Raw genomic sequence first — 18,210 nt, 5'->3', positions numbered from 1 at the left:
AATTGAGATATTATATATAAATTTATATAATAAAAACTTTATCAAGTATAAAATTGAAAAATTCTGACTGTATGATTATAATTAGAACCAGTGTCTTAAAAAGTTTAACATACCAGTTCAAGCTGCAAACTAATTCTATATACATCAACAAATCTTGCTACACAGTCCATCTTTGATCGATGCACAATGTGAAACTTGTACGCTTGCTTATCAGTTCTTGTTAGTTTCAAAAGCCATTGCGGTCCGCTCTATGTGATTCATCGAGATCGCGTAAATCTTGTTTCTCAATCTCCCAGAAATTTCAATTTCAGAATCTTCCAAATCATTAGAAATCAACCTTCCTCCGTCTATTCGAAGATTTCCCTCTTGATTTACTATCAAATCCAGCTAATCACTAACCTTTTTAAATCTGTACATCATCCCACCAATTGAATCTTCACGCTCCGTCGTTGAGCATTTTTGCTCAACTTCATTCAAATATTCCTTCACATCGTTGAGAAACAGCTTCTACTTTCGTCGTGTAACGAGGCAGCCAAGTCATTAGCAGCAGTTAGAGCACTTCCCTTAGTCCATTCATTCCGATCATCTCTTTCTGATGCTAATAAAAGAGGATCAATAGTGTTGCTTGTGGTCTTCTTAACGATGCACGTGACTTTTGGTTTTGTTTTTTGGATTGACTTGCTTGATTTTTTACAGTGGAGGCCGTTGGATTTGCCCAGGGATCCACGACAGAGGAGGCAGGAGAGAGATCCATGACTACAGCTGATTTGATCCATGTTGCTGCACTATTCTTTCTTTCAAGAGCGCTACTCAACACTTCTTTGATTGAATTGATTTTGAGGGATCCAGATTCTTTTGTCCTAAATGGACTTGTGCTTGTAAGAGACTGCAGTATTAACCTCGTACGAGCTAAATCATCTTGAAATTCGAAGAACTTGTCAACGCATGGTTGAAGATCTTCTCCTTTTGCCAAGGGTACTCAGAAAACATGCTGCAAGAAGTAACATTCTGCTCAACTAAAAGTCTTTAAGAAATTAAACAACCGTTCACTTTCTCCTTGTTATAATTCAAGAGGGGTGATACACATCAAATTGGGACGCCATTTCACAAGAAATCGAGGAAAAAACTAACAGTGAACGCTTATTTTCCTTACCTTAATGAGCGAAGCAATTTCTCAGCAGCACAAACCTCTTGCAGAGCATCTGCAGCAGCTAGCATAACAATATCTCGTTGCTTCATCACTTCCTGCAGTTCGAAAAATGCAATTCTTCATGTTTTTCTCTTCTCATAATGCCCGCTTAACAGTTAACGGCAAATGATGTCTTATGAAGACGAACAAAAATGATTTTTTCTTCATGCCAGCATTTGTCGAAGTTTATAAAAGGCTAAAAAAGAAGGCAAAACTAAACTTGAATCTCCATATACTATATATCGATGATTGCTGTAATTTATACCTTTCCAAGTTTCATTACGCTTGATGGCAGATACTTCCATAATATCCAAGTTTCTGAATCTGTACATTATTGACCTTTGGTACATAAATCTGGTTTTTGTCTGTTCTTTTGATTAATCGCTTTGCTGAACCAACTTCTGATCTTCTCCTTGACACCTAACTAAAATTTTTATCAGAGCTATCTTATATGATCGACCGAACCGGAAACCTATTGAGATAAATTCAATAAGAAATAGTTAAACCAAGGTCGAAATTATGCAGTAAATAATATATTTTAAAAAAAAAACAGAAAGTGCGATAGCTGTATATATTGAGTCATTTTTTGATGTGGTACTGCCGGTGGGACAAATCATTATCTTCCCAGATCGATAATTCCTTTCTACACAACACCATTTTCAAAATACCAGCAGATCAAAATGCAAATTCTAACATTTATCTTTCTAATGAACATGATAAACAGATAAAGTAGTACGGAGCAATTGCATTGAGGAAACTGAGAAACCAACATTTGCACTACGGCTTCTAGCAGGTGAGCTGATTTCATGCTTGGCAACTGATGAATCAAAGATATCCTTTACTCCCAAAATCTCCGACTCATTCCAGCTTCTTCTCTTTGAAATACTAGTTGATGAGGCATATGAAACAATGCTATCCGTATCGCTATCATTATCAACAGAACTTGGCCTACTTTTTGTTCCTTCCTCTCCAATATTAAAACCATAATCAAGAATCCTCTTTCTAAATTTATCCATTCTAGATGCCTCAAGAATCTTCACCAAATTTTGTGGTGAAACAATATCGTCAGGGGTTCCTTTGCATTGGCGCCTCCCGGGAACCGGAGTAACGGCCCTGATTAACGGAACAGCATGCGCATTTTCCAGGTTTCGGTCGTAAATGAACTGCCCAAGTTTCCTTTTATTCCCTAAAATCATCTCATTCTGTTCTTGAGGCAAAGAAACATACAATGCATGGGAAGTTGAATGGCCTTCTTTTAATACAGGTATTACGCTTCTGATTTTTATTAATACAGGCTTTCGATCATCTGCAGATTCATTGTCCCCCATTTTCATGTCTTCAGGAAGCTTCAAGAGAACGTCACTCTTCAGCGAACCCATTTTTTTTTATCACGCATTTCAAATTTCTTGAAAAGAATGTACTGATTTCTTGAAATATCAACGTATCAAACCAAAACGGGAAAACAGAAACCAACAGAAATTCCAAAACAGGGCCACGGAAGTTGAATCGATTATTTTCAGATAAAAAGTGAATAAACGATATAGGATTCTTATCTTGGAACATAAGGTCAAATTCAAAGTTTCCATTCAGAGAATCGGAATCCAATGGCACCAGAATCCGAAAACAAAGGGAAATAAGGAGCAGATTATATGGAAATTTTGTTTCATTTCCATAAATCATTCTAATTTCTCCACATCACTAGTAATAAGATATATTAAATTTACATAAAAACTAGTCTCCATGTGAACTTTCCCACTCCTCAAGATGTCTTCTTTTTTTATTTTATTTTTTTAAATCACAAATTAACTTAATAAAATACTTATAAAAATAAGATAATTTTAAAGTTGATTTTAAAATTTACAGGTTTAATTTTTTAATTTAAAACTTATTAAAAACAAGAAAATTTTAATTTTTTTTACAAGAGTCATATATATAAAAAATAGAATATATAAATATAAGCAAAAACTTGTGTGAGACCAGGGGTGGGTATGGTACGGTATACCGTACTGAACTACGGTACCGTAAATATCGGTATGGAATTTTTCCATACCGATATCGATACCGGAAATTCGGTATACCGCATATTCGATATGAAAAAGTTCATACCGGATACCGTACCGACACCGAAAATTTTGTCGGTATATCGAACTTAAATTTTAAAAAAAATTATTTTCGGTATTTCGGTATTTTTTCGGTACGGTATTTCGGTATTTCAATATTTCGGTATATTTTCCCAGCCCTATGTGAGACGGTCTCACAGATCGTATTGTGTGATACATATCTCTTATTTGGGTCATCAATGAAAAATTATTACTTTGTATGCTAAGAGTATTACTTTTTATTGTGAATATCGGTAGGATCGATCTGTCTCACGGATAAAGATTCGTGAGACCGTCTCACAAGAGACATACTCATAAATATATACAACACACGCAGAGACACGCCACCATAATAGATGTCACCTTTAATAAAAAAAAATAAATAACATTACATCATTTTAAAATGTTGGAAGATTCTTAAATACAACCTCCCGCATGATTTGTTGAATTTGGAGTTTGAAATTAAAGTAGTTGACAGTACTCAACTGGTGCAAACCAACTCACGACATATAAGCGTGTTGAATTTACTGCCTAATTTTAGGATATTTCAAATAACACGTCGTATTGGATATGCATGATCTCATAATATATTTGTCAAAATTCATTTTCAATATTTCCTATATAAAAAAAAAAAACATTTTCGATTACATCATGTGGTATGCCAAAACAAATTAAAATAAAAAATAAAACATATTCACATGCCACAATATTCTAAATTTCATTTTATTTTTCAAGAACTTACAAATTAAAATACTAAGAAATAATTTTTCGTCTCACAATAGATCTCCAACTCAATTTGATTCATAATAAAATATTATTTTTTATGTCAATAATATTAATATTTATTGATCAATTCTTATTAATTCTTAATAAAAAAACGTGCGATTTTAAGGAGGAATTGAGCCGCCTTCTTGGTCTAACTACGCAACGTAATAATTTCAGAGAAAATCAAAAGTCAAAAACAGCTCATTGAATAAATTAAACCATCCACGCACGGCTGCGGATTTGCATGTTTCCATTTAAAATTATATTGTCCGAACAATTATTTTACCTTTTTAGCCTCACGGTTCTAAAGTCCCTATTGTTAGGGTTTAAAAAAAACAATATTTTAATATATATATATATATATTTAATTATTTAAAAATTTGTTGTTTATATATAAATGTATAATATTGTGATAATTGAAATAATTGAGTATGCTATTAAATAATATTGAATAAACAATAATAATATGTCTGATTAAATTGATTAAACTTAAGATAAAATAATAATTTAAAAAATTTTCATTTTTAAATAATAAATTAATATAAATGATGGGCACGAAGGTAATTCCACATTTGTTATTCAAGTCAGCCTCCAACTTGTCAAAAAAAATACAAAAAAATGAGCCTATAAATAAGACAAAAGAATCGCCGGACAGAATATCGATTGATTAGCAGCGAAGAAATTAATATAAACCAAGAAACAATGGAAGGCTTACTCCCGTTCCTCCTCCATGCCATCAAGAAGCAAAGGCAGCCGGCGAACGTCTACCGTTGCCTCTCTAACAACTCCACGGGGCGGAGCTACCACCTCCTGCTCCCTGAAGGGTCCTCCGACCAGTGGACCCGCTCCGAGTTTCAGCCGCCATCCGCCGTCGATCTCTTTACAGTGGGCTCCAACCAGTTGACGTCACCTGGCCGCGCCGGTAATGGCTTGAGGCATAGGGGATTCGCTTCTGGAAGCAAAGTCGAGAATTGATGATGTGTTCGTTGTTTTTGGGATTTGTTTGATTCGTGATCTTGATTATGCTATATTTAATTTCGTGTATGTGTATGATTAGTATTTGCTAAACTAGGCCTTAATCAGCCTTCAAATGTAATGAAATTTGCGGAATTGGTGAGTCTAGATGGAACCAAGTGTATATTATTATCTTAATCTATTGATTTATGTACATTTTAGCAATAATAATAATAATATTATTATTCTAATAGTTTTGTATTCAGTAGTATGGGAAATGTCACAAGAATTTCAACCGAATTAATTTTTATTTGAGCATAAAACCCCTGTAATCTTCGACCAAGTTAGGGATTGTTTGCTGTGATGTTGAGCGACGTAAAAAAGATCATTTTGAAAGAGACACTGGTTTGAATAAAAACAAAAAAGTCTCAAGCCCACCTCAATGTTGTAATTTTAAAAACTTTATTATCTCATGTTGATGTTTCCCATGACAGACCATTGTCGATTTCAGTTTTGAATTTGAAAGAACAGAGCTGCACATTTAATTTGTTCGGGATTTGGGATTTTACGTAGACTTTGTGTCTGATCATTATTCTATTAGGTGGTGCTTGTAATGTGATTTTGACATTTCCTTGCGTTTAGATCATGTTTAGCATGTAGTACGACCATATGGTAAATTTGTTTCTGAGTTTTATCCAATCTGTTTATCGATGAAGCCTGCTTATATTTCTTATCTGAAAATGAAATCTTTACTTTTTTTTCAAAAATATGAAATTTAGCACATTTTTCCATCACTATAATGTTAAGGTTCCAAATCATATATTCAACAAAAGCACATCTTACTTGATTCAACAGTGAGCTGATAAATCAAAATCACATAAAAAATGTGCAATCCCCAGCATAAGAGCCTTTCTCAGTAGTGCAACAAAATATTTATGATGCCAGAAGAGCTTCGATTTTTGAAATCTGATCTTCGTCATTCTTTGGGGTCGGACTCCGGTTTGTCTCATTGTAAAGATCATGCTTCCATTTCTCAACACGGCCACCATCTCCTATTGGGAGATAGCCTTGCCTTCCCGTGAATTGGTCTTTGCCTCTATATCTACCGCTGCTACCATGCCTATCTCTAGATGTAAAGTTACCTCTCCACACCTCGCCCTTGCTCGATTCCCTCTCCCGTACAAGCGGTCTTTCGGGTTTATCAGAATATCGTGAATAGTGTATTCTTTCCTCTCGTTTCTCGCTTTTGGCAGCACGGTCTCCAGGGTTTGGCAGCACTGGATTTGCTGCTGCTGTTGATTTGTCCGCTTTCCCAGGATCTGCAGTGGTAATCTTTTGCTCACTGAAGGAAGGCCTCTTGCGCGGAGGTGGCTTTGGATTTGCCTCCATTTCAAAGTATCCATCATGGCGCCACGTATTATTTTCTCTGTTATCCATAGCTTTTTCATCCTTCCGTCGTTCATCACTTGACAAAGTTTTATTTTCGGTCCTGCTATTTAGCTGCGCTTTGTGATCCCTCAACCATCCACGTTCTTCACAAGAAAATAAATGTTTTAAAATTAAATCCTCATATATTAAATACAAAACAAAATAAGATGTTATCCTATCACAGATTCTAGAAGTGAAACCACCAGTAAAATTTTTATAATTTTATACAGCATAATAGATTAAGTAATGAAGCACAACTCCATAGGAAACCTAACAATTTCACATTCTTAAGAATGCCAACCAACAGTGTATTTGTATTCCAACCGTAGTTTGATAGAAACGCTTCTAGGCAGGAAAATTAAAGAACAAAACAAATCCATGAAATACTCAATCTATATCAAATCCTTAACCCATATCACAAACTTTAGAAATGGAAACCTAATACACGGAAAACTTTAGCTTCAAAAACCTTACCATTGTCTGTCCTGCGACTGAAACCTCTCACATCTTGCCTGGTAACACCACGGTCATCATGCTGTCATAAGACATTGACAGGCAGGCCAAATACTGTTATATTAATGGAGGTACTTGAAGCCACCAGGCTGAACAAAAATCCAAATGACCGAATAAGATCACTTGAGAATGAGTAAAAGCAGAATCTTACACCAGTTCAAGATCAAAGTAACTTTTAACCGTCTTCTCCGAGAAATTAAGAGATGCATCTAATGATACCCTAAAAATGACGCATAATTCTTGACGCCCAAAAATTTACATGTTTCACATAAAAGGATCATTAAAATTAATCTTCATAAACTGTTCAACTAATTTTTAACGGCTTTAACAAGATATGACTCGTATTTATTCCACTACCCAACAACCCATCCGGGAAAAGATTAAGAGAACAATAATCTCCGAGCCAGCTCATCAAGTCGAAAACCACCATGTTATAAAAGATGTGAAAATAGGAGCAAAACACAACTGCTTTTTCACTGTCCTATAGCTCGACCTTTATACAATCCATTGACTCCATATCAAAATATTTCCTGAAATCCAAAACTCAAGAATGAAACTGAGTCATATGGGTACAAAAGATTGGTGTAGGCTAATTTGCAATGATCCACAATAGCAGAAGACAAGAGCTTTTCAACAGACCTGACATATAAAAAACATGACACACACGCATAAGAAGGTGAAAAGCCAATACAAGAAAACTTCCCCGGGTCACTACAATGATATTTGTAAGGAAAAAGCATACCTGAAAGTATGTTCGGGGTCGAGGTACTTTAGCTGAATCAATAGGATGATTGCTACCTTCCGGGTTTCCGTTAGCTTTTTCTACAGGTTCTTTGCTCACAATCCAAGTTTCAACCTTTGCATCACGCCCTAATGGGGCCTCAAGCGGCAATGCATCCTGGAGCCTGCGATGGTGCTTCTGATCGCTGGACAATTGATCTTTATCCAACTCGGGGTTGGAATGTGGTCTTTCAGTTGCTGGTCTACCATCCCTCCTAGATCTCTTGGGGCTAACAGAAAGCAATAGGAGAATCGCGCATGTTTGTTAATTCAATAAGCATTACAAACAGGTTTTCCTACTCAGGCCACAGGTTAAAGAGGTGGTAGATAAGCACATACAGGTGACAAGACTGTCAAGACACAGACCATAAATTCTACAAGTTTCAGGATGATTTAAATATCCAAGGTCCAGCATTGAGATGTTGAGATGAACTCATGTAAGTGAAAATCCCTAATAATATACTAACATTTTGAGAAGAAGGAAAAAACAAAAACTGAATCAGAGTGTGTGTGCGCGCGCGCAAAGATTAACAATGATAACACAAAATAAGAAAAAAATCAAGACATATTTGTTCTAATTTCTACATTGAAAAAGGAAAATAAATCATGAATCTAACGAATTATCAGAAAGGCTTGGTGCTTTTACAAAACCTGGGTTCACGGTCGAATCTAGAACGATGGCGTTTCGAGTCGTAGCTACGGTCTTCTCGACGAGACATTATCCTTTCTTAGGAAGGTAAACGGCAAATAACACCGTCACCGACAAGCGCCGCCACTCTTTTGGCGGCGGCAGCCCCCAAGTCCGAGAAAATGATTTCTGTTTGCGAACACAACAGCTCAGATGGTTTATCTAAGTTGTTCTGGACTCTCGTTATGGGCCAATTAAAAAGGCCCAGGATTTAACTGGGCTTTCTATTTTAATGCCATCGTTTTGGAGCCCATTCCTTTTGATAATAATTAATTAAATGTTTTGTAAATTAACTTAATGTCTTGATTTTAAGGAGTATTACAACCGATAAAGCGTGTTTGCTCCAAAAAAATATTATAAAACGTAATAATAACTTTGACGAACCTCAATTATTAAATTCTTGAATACAATAGCTTAATAATTCATGTATTTAATGCATTCCGATGAATAATGTAGTATATATATATTCTATGTTAAAAAATAAGAATGGTTAGTTGTCTCACATCGGTTAGATAAAATCCCTGAGAGTTGTATATATGGACTTGGACAATCCTCCCCCCTTAAGCTAACTTTTGGGGATGAGTTAGGTCAAAATTCCAATCTTAACATGGTATCAGAGCTCATGTTTTACCGTTATGTGTTGAATTGTCCATAGTTAGGAAACCCTGTCTGCTCATAATTGGGTTATTTGTAAACTTCACGCTCCAATGTTCATTTCTAGGCTTGAGAGATGTGTGTTAGTTGTCCCACATCGGTTAGATAAAAATTTCTGAGAGTTGTATATATGGACTTGGACAATCTTCCCCTCTTGAGCTAGCTTTTGGGGTTGAGTTAAGTCTAAATTCTAATCTTAACAGAATAATGTATATAATAAAAAACATATCTAAAAAATAATTTTGATATATTAATATAGCCAATGTTATCAATCCACATATATAATGCCTAATTTAATTCCAAAGATCATACTCAATACTCAATATATCACATTTCAAATGATCTTATAACCATTTGTCATATATATTTTTATATTGATAAATAAATGACATATGTTCATCAAAATCAATATAATTCGCTTCATATATACTCGCATTTCTCAAATTACTGTGTTTATCTAAGTGATCCATAAACAATGACGGAGCCAAGAAAATTAAATCAATTTTTTCAAAAATTAATATATAAAAAATTTAAAAATTGGACCACTGTGGCTTTGTCAATATTCATAAACAACGACAAAAATTTCTCTTTTGCTTACCTATATCCTGAGATGAAACTAAAGCTCTAAGTAATATTTCAAGCAATGTTCTCCAAACAGGACCGGACCGGCCGGTCGGACCGGTTCAACCACGAACCGGCCTCCAGACCGGTCCGGAGATAAGTAAAAACCCGGAAAACAGGTTTAACCGGAAAAAATCGGTTAAAACCCGGTTAAACCGGAAAAACCGGAAACCGGCCGGTCTTTAGCAACCGCACGGGTCTGTGAAATTATAAAAAAAAATTGCCCAGATATTTTAATAATTTAATTATCCTCATTCTCGTTGACTGGTTAGAATTAAAAAATCGACACAAGATTTGGAGAGATCTCCACACCACGCCTGCTTATTACTAGCTTGATTGGAAAGGAGGAATCTCAAAGTAATGAGTAATGTTAGTTTAGACTTTTTTTGGTATATTGTTTATCTTGCAAAATTAATCAATCTCTTCCATTTTGTTGATGATCAGTGATTCTTTTCATAGCGTAAACTGTAAAGCATAGAAATTTTTTTTTGGTACAGAAGCTTTTCAATCCTGATACGTGCTCTTCCATTTCTTTGATCTTTTTTTCCCAATTTTCCATCGAGTGCACTGTGCAATAGCTGTTGGATTCCATTTTTTAAAAATAATTTTGTACTCATGTTTTCGTGTAGTTGAGTTGTGTTCTACATAGCAACACTTTGCAATTCCACAATGATGGATCGTGGCTTCTTTGTTTTCTTGAAACTAGCCAAGTCTTTGTCACAGATACCAACTTAGTCATTATAATTTTATTGTTGTTCAAACTTCAAAATTAATTATCTTGTATCTATATTACCCAAACCCAATCACAACTAAAGTTTCTTTTGCAAGAAATCAAGCCTACGAGAGTAGCTATAAATATTTAACATTTCTAAATTCTAACAATTTAAATTTTAAGAAAAAATGATCTGTTAGTAGCAATCATTAACTAATATATCAAATTTATATTCCTTTTGTGATGTATCTCTCAATTATTATATTGAATTACTCATATGTTCATAATTTATTGTTTATTTTTCCTCTTTTACTATACTTCATCAACTGTGCATTAAAGTTCATTATTTTTTAAAATATAGATGGATTCATCAAGTGGCGGGCAAAAATCTAGTTCCACATCTAATTCTGTTTCCTCGTTTAGAAGCAAAACCGATCCAGCATGGGCTCATTTTAAAGAGGATGTGGATAATGATGGGAAAAGAAGTTGGACTTGTTTGCATTGCAATAATGTGTGGAGGGGTGGAGGGATCAATAGGATGAAAAAACATTTAGCAGGTAGAAAAGGAGATATTGCATCATGCAAAAAAGTTCCATATGATGTAAGATATCAAATGGAACAATCTTTAAAGGCATTTGAAGAAAAAAGCATAGCTCCGATATCATTTGAAGATGATAATATTGATGGTCCTCATATGACAAATCTTGAAGAAGAAATGCATCCACCACATACTCAAACAAGGGGGAAAGATAAATCTTCTTTTGGTGCGGCTTCTCAAAAAAGAAAGAGAAAGAGAGATGAGAAGATGCCTAACTTTTTTGCACCAAGAACTACTGTCGGTGCACAACGTTCTATCAAAAGTTTGCTCGTAAGTAAAGAAGCTTTACTTAATGTTGATATGAGCATTGCTAGGTTTTTTTTATGATACTTGTATTCCCATCAATGCTGTGAATTCTGTTTATTTTCAACAAATGGTAGATGCTATTGCTACTGTTGGTCCCGGTTATAAAGCACCGAAATATAATTAGTTGCGAACAAACTTATTAGGAAGCATGAAAAAGGAAGTTCAATTAGTAGTTGATGGTTATCGGAGTGTTTGGGAAGAAAGAGGTTGCACTATAATGGCTGATGGTTGGCAAGATCGGTCAAATAGGCAACTTATAAACTTTCTAGTGTATTGCAAGAGGGGAACATCATTTGTGAGATCTATTGATGCTTCTGATATTGTGAAAAATGCAACCACAATTTGTCATCTATTTGTTGAGTTAGTGGAATGGGTTGGATCAAATAATATCGTTCATTTGGTAACTGATAATGGGGCCAACTATAAAGCAGCCGGTGTTTTGCTTCATGATAAGTATCCCTCTATCAAATGGTCGCCTTGTGCTGCACATTGTCTGAATTTGATTCTTGGTGATATTGGTAAAATGGAGCTTGTTAGTAATCTTACAAAAAAGGCTTCTTTGGTAACAAAATTCGTTTACAATCATGCATTTCTGTTGGCATGGTTGAGAAAGAGAGAAGGATGGACAGAGATTGTACGTCCAGGGCCAACTCGTTTTGCTACTACATTCATTGCATTGAAGAGTATCCTTGAACATCAACATGATTTGCAAGCTTTTTTTACTAGTAAGACATTTAAGGATTCTCGATACTTCAAAGACAAAAAAGCAAGTGTTGTTCTGGCGGTTGTTCTTGATACAAGATTTTGGAGTGATTGCACAGTTGTAGTTGGTGTTGCTGCTCCTCTAATACGTATGTTGCGTATAATGGATACTGATCGAAGGCCTTCAATTGGTTATGTCTATGACGGAATGTATAGGGCAAAGAAAGCAATAAAAAATATCTTCAAGAATAAAAAGAAATTTTACAAGCCTTTTACAAGTATTGTCAAGACAAGATGGGACAAACAACTTCGACGAGATATTCATGCAGCAGCATATCTCCTGAACCCTGCTTTTGCATATGACAAGTTTAATATGTGCACTAAAAAGGAGATAATGGATGGTTTTGTTGAGATGGTCACTACCTTGATTAGTGATAGATCTGTTCAAAGAAAGTGCATTGATGAAGTAGCAATTTATCAAGATAGATTAGGAAGTTTTGCTCGACAACTTGCTATTGATTCATCAAAGAGTATGCAACCATGTATGCATTATTATTTTAAATATTATTGTTGTGGTAATTCTTATATTTTGTACTCATTGTTTAAAAGTTTAAATTTTCTTGTAGATGAATGGTGGAGAGTTTTTGGATGTAGTGCTCCAAACGTACAAAATTTGGCTATTAAGATTTTGAGCCAAACTTCTTCTTCTTCGGGATGTGAAAGAAATTGGAGCGTGTTTGAAAGAATACATACAAAGAAAAGGAATAGATTGAAGCATCAAAGATTAAATGATCTTGTGTATGTCCATTACAACTTGCGTTTAAAAGAAAGGTGATGGTTTTTTTACTTACTCTTTCAATTTGAATTCTTGAAATTTAGAATTATTGTTTTGTTTATTGTTGTTGTTGTAGGCTTGATAACCAAATGAATTGTCAAGATCCTATTGATTATGAGAGCATTGATAAAACTGACTTTTGGGTTATGGAAGAAGAAGAAGAAAATTCTTCACCTATTTTAAACATAGATGAGTTGGATGAGATGCTTTATGGTTAGGAAGCTCTTCCAATAAATATTCAAGAAGAAGAAAGTAAATTTTCTTTCCTTTATTTTTGTTAAATAGTTTGAAAAAATAATTATTTCTTGGTTTTTGTCTTAATAATAATTTTTTTTAACAAATTTTTGCTTTCTGTTTGCTAAACATGTATTATTTTAATTTTTTAAAAAATATTTAGATAAAGGTGTTAGTGAAATGCAAGAAACACCTTCTTTGGACGTGGAAGAACTTTTGGATGGTGGGGATGAAGATGATAATGACTACGAAAGAACACTTCAAGAATTGAATGCGGTGTGGGCATCAAAGGATGCAACTTGAAAGTTGAAACTGAATGTTTGATACTTTTTTGTATAAGAAACTTGATGTTTGCTACTTTTTTGTATAATTAAACTTGATGTTTTCTTGGGCACTTAAACTTGGTCAACACTATTTGGTTACATGTTAGGTGTAATTTGGATTTTTGAATTTGAAAAGTGATGTTTATTTGGATATTTGTTGTAATTTTCATCTTAAAAATTAAGTAAAAACTATAAAAACATAAATAATCAATATTTTACTATTTTATTTATTATATAAAATAAATAAAATATTAATTTTATTGATCCGGTTCGACCAACCGGTGGAACCGGTTGAACCATTTTTAAAGGCTTGACCGGTTCGATTAACGGTCCGGTTATAAAAACACTGATTTCAAGTAAATCATGAATAGTTGAACGAGCCTTCCGAAAGCTCGATGCAAAAAAATGAATTTTTGTTAAATATATATGTATATACCAAAAAATATTTGTTCAACGTACCATACTCACATGAGTAGTGTCATGTCAACTATTCATTACACGAAGTTGGCACATGTCAATTTCTCATGGTTTGAGATACTATCCATTGTGAATAGGCTCGAACAAAGGCAAAAAGAAAGAGACGAGTAGGGTTTTTATTACATATATTAAATAAATTGAAAAATTTCTCAACCGATGATCCTGAGCGTGCATGTATGCCTACAAGGCTACAGCTTGAGTTCCATGAAGAAAGCAACGACGTTATTCAATGTAACGTTAATTACAACACTGATATATTTAATGCAACATTAATTAATGCTAAAAAGTAATTAATAAACACAGCAGGTCACATGAAACATCCGAATCTGGCCACCATTTAAAGACAATAATCAAACCCCCCCAGGTTAATTTTTTTAACCCTAAACAAGAATCGTAAACATATCTGAAAATCGATCCAATAATCTGAGATATAATTCATTTTAGTTAGCCACGATCCATTTTAGGTATTAAATTAAATCGAACTAATTTATCAGTCTTTATCCGGGATGTTTTAGCGATTTCTATATTTTGGATTGAGTATATAAATATCTGTGTTGAGCCATAATTTCCCCGATCGATAGAAAAATCACCTTGCCGGAAAATATTCTACGATCCACCATGGAAATTCCTGGAGGTTCAATGCTTCGTTGGGTGTTATTCTTGGTTCTTGCTTCAGGTTTAATTAAATTGTTTTTTGGGTATCACTTTTTCTATATTTTATTCGAATTTTCAATTTAATTATATTATCATTATATTTTCCTTTCTTGTTCATGCTTTTTTATTAAAATTTTCGAAAATGCACTAATATTGTTGTCTATACATTAATCAATCAAATTACTTTGTGCAAGTGTATTGAGAAGATAAAATCTTTTTAAAGTAATTAAACGATGTTAGTTTTGCATGAGCAATTATTCACATTTTCAAAATACTCATTATGAGACTGTCTCACAGATAAATTTTGTGAGATAGATTTTCAACTCGACTCGATATCTAAAAAATATTAATTTTTACTTCAAAACTCAAAAGTACTACTTTTCATAGTAAATATGCCGACTCAATCCGTCTCACATATATAGACCCGTAAAATCGTCTAACAAGTACTTATTCTTTGATTTTATAGTCAATTATCTACAAACTCTTTTATCTAAAAAAATGTACTTGTTCATTTTGTGTTTGAAAATTAGGTCTCCAGGTCTTTGCAGTGAAATACGATCACTCATACACCAGCGAGGTAATTAATTGATATCGATCAAACCTAAACTCTTTTCAAATTGTTGAAAATTTCAAGTTCAAATACATTATCTGAACCATTACCAAAAAAACGCAATTTTGCGACGAAATTAACAACGTACTCTTAATTTTTTTTTTTTAGTGTTTGCCAAGCCCTTTAAGGCCACAATATGGGGGAGGGATTATAAAGAATCCGGATTTTAATGAAGGGCTGGATTCTTGGGGAGCATTTGGACATGCAAATATAAGTAAACAAGAATCCTATGGTAACTACTACGTTATAGCTTCACAAAGGAATCACTCACACAGCAGTGTCAAACAGACAGTGCAATTGGATAAGGATAAATACTACGTTATTTCGGGTATGTGTGAATATTTATTTATTTTTAATCATTTTATAAATATTTATCACACACATAATATTAAAAATAATTATTTTGTAGCTTGGATACAGGTAAGTGAAGGGCCAACTCTCGTAGCCGCTGTGATAACGAACGACGATCACGACAATGCCGTCGGATGGGTCATGGCCGAGGCGGGCTGCTGGTCCATGCTTAAGGGTGGGGTGAATGTCAAAGATACTGCCTCCTATGAGCTCTATTTTCCGGTCAGGGAATATTAATTTTCTTACATTTTACTTGAAATTATACACATAAATTTTTTGATATTTTTGGATGAATATATATATGAAAATCTTAATCCCGCAGAGTAACAGTACACAAGTGGATATATGGGTCGATAGCGTCTCACTACAACCTTTCACCAAAGAGGAGTGGGAGGCTCATGAAGTTCAAAATACTGAAGAGGTATTCAAACATTAAATCTAGTCTATCGATTTCGACTGTAGGTATGGGTTAGAAATTGTCAAATTGAAGTTGTCATAATTTTTTTTATTTATCTTAAATAATCGAAGTTGTGTTTTAGTTTTTTTTTTTTTTTTTTTTTTTTTTTTTTTTGAATCCTATTTTGAATATGTGTCACAGAGAAAATGTTAATTCACCACATCAAGCGTAATCGAACTAAAAACTAACCAAAAAAACATTACTAAAATCCAATTTTAACAATTTAAAAAGTGAAAATAAAAAACATGATAACTCACGCACTAAAATGGTTATTTTTCCCGAATATGGCCATGTTATAAATTAACATTTAATGATTTTAAAATAAAAATAAATAAAAAGGATAAAGTGATATATGCATGGGATATTTGAGTATGATAGATGAGATTATACATGCAGATACGGAAGAGGGTGGTGAGATTCCAAGTAGTCAATAAATCCGGGCGCCCATTATCCAAAGCCAATATCTCCGTCAAACAACTCCGCCAAGAATTCCCCTTCGGCAACGCCATCAGCAACCTCATACTCACCAATCAAGCCTACCGCGACTGGTTCTTCCCCAGATTCAAGTACACCGTCTTCGAGAACGAGATGAAATGGTACGAAACCGAGCATTTCCCAGGCCAAGCCAATTACTCAGTCCCCGACGCCATGCTCGACCTCGTCGCCCAGCATGGTGTCAAGGTCCGCGGACACAACGTCTTCTGGGAAGAAAGTGAACGCCAGCCGTGGTGGGTCAAACGCCTCCCGCTTACGGATCTTCCCATCGCGGCTGACAGGCGGCTGCGATCTGTGATGCGGCATTACAAAGGGAGTGTAATACATTGGGATGTTTTGAATGAGAATCTGCATCACTCGTTCTTCGAGAGCCGATTGGGGAAAGATACACCGGCTGTTTTCTACAAAACAGCGCGGGAGATCGATCCAGAGACGCCACTGTTCTTGAACGAGTTTAATACGCTAGAGCAGCCGGAGGATGCGAGCTCGACTCCAGCGATGTATTTGGAGAAGATTAAGCAGATTAGGCGAGAAGGGTATCATGGACCTCTGTCGATTGGGTTGGAATCTCACTTCAGCACTCCAAGTTTGGCCTATGTGAGAACTTCAATTGATGTTCTCGCGGCGTCGAAGTTGCCTGTTTGGATCACTGAGCTTGATGTTTCGAAAAGACCTAATCAAGTAAACATATATATGATATCAAAGTTCTCATAAATCTCTAACTCGAATAACATATATATATATAAAATAACAGATGATGCAACCCTTTATTCTCCAGGAATTGTATCTAAAGCAACTTTTAAAGGAGCTAAAATCCCATCCAGGAGTCCGTGGGATTATAATGTGGGGATCATGGAAGCCAAACGGGACATGCTACCAAATGTGTCTCACAGACGACAATTTCAAGAACTTGAAAACCGGAGACGTAGTCGACGAGGTAATCCGGGAATGGAGGCACGACGGCTTGGTTGGATCCACAGATTCCGACGGCTACTTCAATGTTTCGCTCTTTCATGGAGATTACGAGGCGAATATAGGACACAAGAGAATGGGGAATATCAGCATATCAAAAAGTTTTCAAGTCCTTCCCGTCGATCAAAACGAAGCAATGGAAGTGAGGATATTTATATGAAATTGATATGTTATACTAATGAAAATGATACTCGATATGTGTTTAATTTTCTAGATTCTATTTCTATTTGAACACTTTTTGGATAAAATTACAAACATTAGATATGAATGTCTAAAAATTGATGTAGAGTTAGAAAAGGACTGATATATTTTTAAAAATAATTATTCCGAAAACTTAAAAGCTGATTTTTTAATGCTATATTTATATTAATAAAATAGTATAAGAGTGATCATAATATGTATATAATGTATTAATGAAAAAACATCAAATTAAATATGTGTACCTAACATAATAATGAAAAATTTTCATATTAAATGTTAAAAAGGAAAAATCACTTTAAATTTATAATTTAATTTCTATAAATCTTTAAAATAGATTTGCAAACAAATTTGACAACTGCTCCGTTTTTCCATGGATTATACCTTAAAAAAAATTAAATGTTCAAAAACGTTATATTAAATTTACTCGTTAATCTAGAGATCACAAATACATATAATTTATAAATAGATTGTTTTAATATATACTCAGTTTCTCATTGAATAATTTCAAACATAAAAAGATAAAAAACAAAGATGATAATTATAGTTATATTTTTTAATTTTTTGTTGGTATTATTGTTTTTAAATTAAAAAT

General features: G+C 34.3%; 4 protein-coding genes and 1 long non-coding RNA gene across 8 annotated transcripts; 3 read left to right on the top strand and 2 right to left on the bottom strand.

The window, feature by feature from the left end:
* Positions 1–69: 69 nt before the first annotated feature.
* On the bottom strand, positions 70–2,846 carry LOC140959898 (uncharacterized). 4 transcript variants are annotated; one of them, XM_073417940.1, is made up of 4 exons: positions 1,960–2,846; positions 1,455–1,661; positions 1,154–1,245; positions 70–991 (listed from the first exon to the last, which is right to left on the bottom strand). In XM_073417940.1, exons 1-2 carry the CDS (start codon positions 2,566–2,568, stop codon positions 1,632–1,634), a joined length of 639 nt encoding a protein of 212 aa, XP_073274041.1. In that variant the 5' UTR covers positions 2,569–2,846; the 3' UTR covers positions 70–991; positions 1,154–1,245; positions 1,455–1,631. The 4 variants fall into 4 exon arrangements, with proteins under 4 accessions (XP_073274041.1, XP_073274042.1, XP_073274039.1 ...); XM_073417941.1 differs by having other exon boundaries at positions 1,529–1,661; XM_073417938.1 differs by having other exon boundaries at positions 1,455–2,846.
* A 2,958-nt stretch (positions 2,847–5,804) lies between these two features.
* Positions 5,805–8,550, bottom strand: LOC140959799 (uncharacterized). Its single transcript, XM_073417813.1, has 4 exons — positions 8,380–8,550; positions 7,691–7,958; positions 6,910–6,970; positions 5,805–6,539 (listed from the first exon to the last, which is right to left on the bottom strand). Exons 1-4 carry the CDS (start codon positions 8,445–8,447, stop codon positions 5,941–5,943), a joined length of 996 nt encoding a protein of 331 aa, XP_073273914.1. The 5' UTR covers positions 8,448–8,550; the 3' UTR covers positions 5,805–5,940.
* Positions 8,551–11,455: 2,905 nt separating this feature from the next.
* On the top strand, positions 11,456–12,500 carry LOC140958762 (uncharacterized). Its single transcript, XM_073416327.1, has 2 exons — positions 11,456–12,424; positions 12,480–12,500. The coding sequence occupies exons 1-2, from the start codon at positions 11,456–11,458 to the stop codon at positions 12,498–12,500; spliced, it is 990 nt and encodes a 329-aa protein (XP_073272428.1).
* An 84-nt stretch (positions 12,501–12,584) lies between these two features.
* LOC140959959 (uncharacterized) lies at positions 12,585–13,672 on the top strand. Its single transcript, XR_012172080.1, has 3 exons — positions 12,585–12,840; positions 12,921–13,096; positions 13,242–13,672. It is a non-coding gene; the product is annotated as an uncharacterized lncRNA (long non-coding RNA).
* Positions 13,673–14,496: 824 nt separating this feature from the next.
* Positions 14,497–17,577, top strand: LOC140958759 (endo-1,4-beta-xylanase 5-like). The gene is made up of 7 exons (XM_073416324.1): positions 14,497–14,554; positions 15,063–15,109; positions 15,251–15,470; positions 15,552–15,715; positions 15,816–15,914; positions 16,347–17,126; positions 17,224–17,577. Exons 1-7 carry the CDS (start codon positions 14,497–14,499, stop codon positions 17,575–17,577), a joined length of 1,722 nt encoding a protein of 573 aa, XP_073272425.1.
* The last annotated feature ends 633 nt before the right edge of the window (positions 17,578–18,210 follow it).

Source organism: Primulina huaijiensis, chromosome 15, assembly GCF_012295235.1.
Source record: "Primulina huaijiensis isolate GDHJ02 chromosome 15, ASM1229523v2, whole genome shotgun sequence".
Classification (NCBI taxonomy): Eukaryota; Viridiplantae; Streptophyta; class Magnoliopsida; order Lamiales; family Gesneriaceae; genus Primulina; species Primulina huaijiensis.
Note: the sequence above shows the minus strand (reverse complement) of the source record. Positions and strands in the feature narration are given on the sequence as shown.

Bases quoted from the DNA above. Each gene is read 5' to 3' on its own strand.
- LOC140958762 (XM_073416327.1), top strand. From the start codon at position 11,456: ATGAAAAAGGAAGTTCAATTAGTAGTTGATGGTTATCGGAGTGTTTGG. The intron at 12,425-12,479 runs GTCACTACCTTG...TTGATGAAGTAG, and splicing joins TGGATGGTTTTGTTGAGATG to CAATTTATCAAGATAGATTA.
- LOC140958759 (XM_073416324.1), top strand. From the start codon at position 14,497: ATGGAAATTCCTGGAGGTTCAATGCTTCGTTGGGTGTTATTCTTGGTT. The intron at 14,555-15,062 runs GTTTAATTAAAT...TTTGAAAATTAG, and splicing joins ATTCTTGGTTCTTGCTTCAG to GTCTCCAGGTCTTTGCAGTG. The intron at 15,471-15,551 runs GTATGTGTGAAT...ATTATTTTGTAG, and splicing joins TAAATACTACGTTATTTCGG to CTTGGATACAGGTAAGTGAA.
- LOC140959898 (XM_073417938.1), bottom strand. From the start codon at position 2,568: ATGGGTTCGCTGAAGAGTGACGTTCTCTTGAAGCTTCCTGAAGACATG.
- LOC140959799 (XM_073417813.1), bottom strand. From the start codon at position 8,447: ATGTCTCGTCGAGAAGACCGTAGCTACGACTCGAAACGCCATCGTTCT. The intron at 6,971-7,690 runs GTATGCTTTTTC...GTCTTATGACAG, and splicing joins GACCCCGAACATACTTTCAG to CATGATGACCGTGGTGTTAC. The intron at 6,540-6,909 runs GTAAGGTTTTTG...TTTCTTGTGAAG, and splicing joins CAGTCGCAGGACAGACAATG to AACGTGGATGGTTGAGGGAT.